The sequence below is a fragment of the Gadus chalcogrammus genome, chromosome 13 (assembly GCF_026213295.1).
Source record: "Gadus chalcogrammus isolate NIFS_2021 chromosome 13, NIFS_Gcha_1.0, whole genome shotgun sequence".
In the NCBI taxonomy this organism is placed as follows: domain Eukaryota; kingdom Metazoa; phylum Chordata; class Actinopteri; order Gadiformes; family Gadidae; genus Gadus; species Gadus chalcogrammus.
This window is the reverse complement of record NC_079424.1, coordinates 17,633,635-17,635,925: the sequence shown is the minus strand read 5'-3', so window position 1 is coordinate 17,635,925 and position 2,291 is coordinate 17,633,635. Positions and strand designations below refer to the sequence as shown.

The 2,291-nt window shown below is 64.4% G+C and overlaps 1 protein-coding gene across 1 annotated transcript; it reads right to left on the bottom strand.

Moving 5' to 3' along the window:
* Positions 1–482: 482 nt before the first annotated feature.
* Positions 483–2,075, bottom strand: LOC130402406 (G-protein coupled receptor 22-like). Its single transcript, XM_056606558.1, has one exon. It carries the CDS (start codon positions 2,073–2,075, stop codon positions 483–485), a length of 1,593 nt encoding a protein of 530 aa, XP_056462533.1.
* Positions 2,076–2,291: the final 216 nt, after the last annotated feature.

The window sequence follows — 2,291 nt, the reverse complement described above, 5'->3', positions numbered from 1 at the left end:
GGGTTAGAAGGAATCAGTTCCGGAACATGATGTGGGTTTTAGTATTCAAAACATGTCAACATCTATATCAGTGTTTTACTCTGGATAGCTGCCCTGGAGCGGTGGAGTGGGCGGTAGATCAGATCCCTGGTTGGCTGTAGAAGAGCGGTTTTATAACAGCGCTGTGTCATCACCGACCAAAAAAAAAAAACTCCAGACGTAAACTCCAGTGGGTTTGACAATGCGCAGAAGAAAGTGTGTTTAATGTGTTGCCCATCTTCTCTCATGGAAACGTACCAGCATTGGGACTGTGTTGTGCAGACACTCAAATGGTCACGACATCTCCCTTAAAGTCATGCTTGTTCATCCCTGTGCAGGAAAACCGTACCCAACATTTCACGCTCGTCCGTCAACGGCGTGAACACACTGATGAAACGGAACCTCTGTGGCTCCCTCCCGGTACGATGACGGAGAGCCGCGGCCCGGCGACCCGGGGGCCCCCCTCACACCTCCGCCAGGCAGCGGTCGGTGGCCTCGCTGGCCTCCAGGTGCACCTGCCTCCCGCTCTTCTTGTTCTCCACCCAGGAGTTGTGGATGACGGTGCCGCCCGGCGACGGGTCCACCTGCAGCAGGGACACCACCCGCTTCTTCACCTTGGCCCGCAGCGCCCGCCGCAGGGTCTGCCGGGTGAAGGCGTACAGCAGCGGGTGGGAGACGGTGGTGCCGTAGGCCAGCGCCAGGCACCACAGGCGCGCGCTGACCAGGCCGTCGCCGGGCCCCGCCGCCAGGATCAGCACGTTGACGAGCGTCAGCGGCGCCCAGCAGCCCAGGTAGGTGCTGATGATGACCAGGGACATCTTGAAGACGTGGCGCTGGCGCTCCCGCCGGTCCCTGTGGCGCCTCACCGCCCGCCGCAGGGCCATGATGGCGGACACCGAGGCCTGGACGCCGAGGGGGGCGGGGCCAGGGGCGGCGGCAGGTCCCCCCCCCGTCAGTCTGGTGCCCCCCCCCCGCTGGGGGGGGGCCACCAGACTGACGGAGGAGGACAGCGCCGGCGGGGAGGTGGCCGTCGGCGTGGGGGAGGAGGACTGGATGAGGGGGGGGTGGCTGAGCTGCTTTGAGCCGTCGGCGGTGCACCTCTCCCCCCTCCCCCCCTCACCGCCGTCCGCCGCTCCTCTCGCCGTCGGCTTCTTACGGCGGCCCCTGCAGTCGGGGCCCCGGAAGCGGCCGCCCGTCCTGATGTGGGAGCCGATGCGGATGTTCAGGGCCTTCAGGATGCGGGAGTAGGTGAACAGCATCACCGCCAGCGTGGCGAAGAAGATGGGCACCTGCAGCACCAGGTGGTAGTACATCCCGAGGCCCGTGTGGTAGGCCTCTCCCCCCACACACAGCAGCGTGTGGTTAGAAGACGAGGACGACGAGGACGTCGAGTGTGTCCCCGCCGGGTCGCCCTCCGCATCCCCTCCCGGGCTGAAGAACCGCACCTCCAGGAAGGGGATGAAGAACACGGCCACGGAGGTCAGCCAGACGCCGGCCAGCAGCAGCAGTGCCCGGCGCGTGGTCAGCAGCCGGTTGACGGGCCGCACCGAGATGTCGTAGCGGTCCAGGCTGATGACCAGGATGTTGATGGCGGTGGCGATGCTGGCGAAGGTGACGCACGCCTCGTGGAAGCAGCAGAGCGTGGCGAAGTTGGGCCCCGGGGGGAGGAGGACGATGACCAGGGTGAGGGGCAGGCACAACACGCACAGCGCCACGTCCAGCACGTGCAGGTTGGCCGTCACCAGGTTGCTGACGGAGTGCACCAGGTCGGACTGGGAGCAGTACAGCACCAGCACCGTCAGGTTGCTGCTGAAGCCCAGCACCAGCTCGACCATCAGCAGCGCCGTCAGGGACACCTGGAAGCCCAGCGGGTAGGGCATGTGCCAGGAGGCGGAGGTGCTAGTCGAGCCCCCCCCTCCCCCTCCTCCTCCTCCCCCTGCCCCTCCTCCTCCTCGTCCCACACCCCCATTAAGGCCCACCACCGCTCCCAGGCTGGCCACCGTCCCCACCCAGTCACCACTGGTTTCGGGGTTCACGTGGTATGCTTCGGTCTCCATGGCGTCCCCCTTTTCTTTTTCCTCACACGCCAAATCTGTCACACACTTGATGGGCTCCCATGGTGCACCAGGATGGGGCTCCCAGATACAGGGATGATGAACAGCTTGTTGACGGTCCTGGGAGGAGGAAGGGGACGATAAGGAAAGAGATGAGAAATCAGGTTCGGAGGAGGAGAGGACAAAAAACATTTTTCTCTTTCTGGAAGCCGGCGGGCG

Coding starts and splice junctions, on each gene's coding strand:
- LOC130402406 (XM_056606558.1), bottom strand. CDS start 2,075: ATGGAGACCGAAGCATACCACGTGAACCCCGAAACCAGTGGTGACTGG.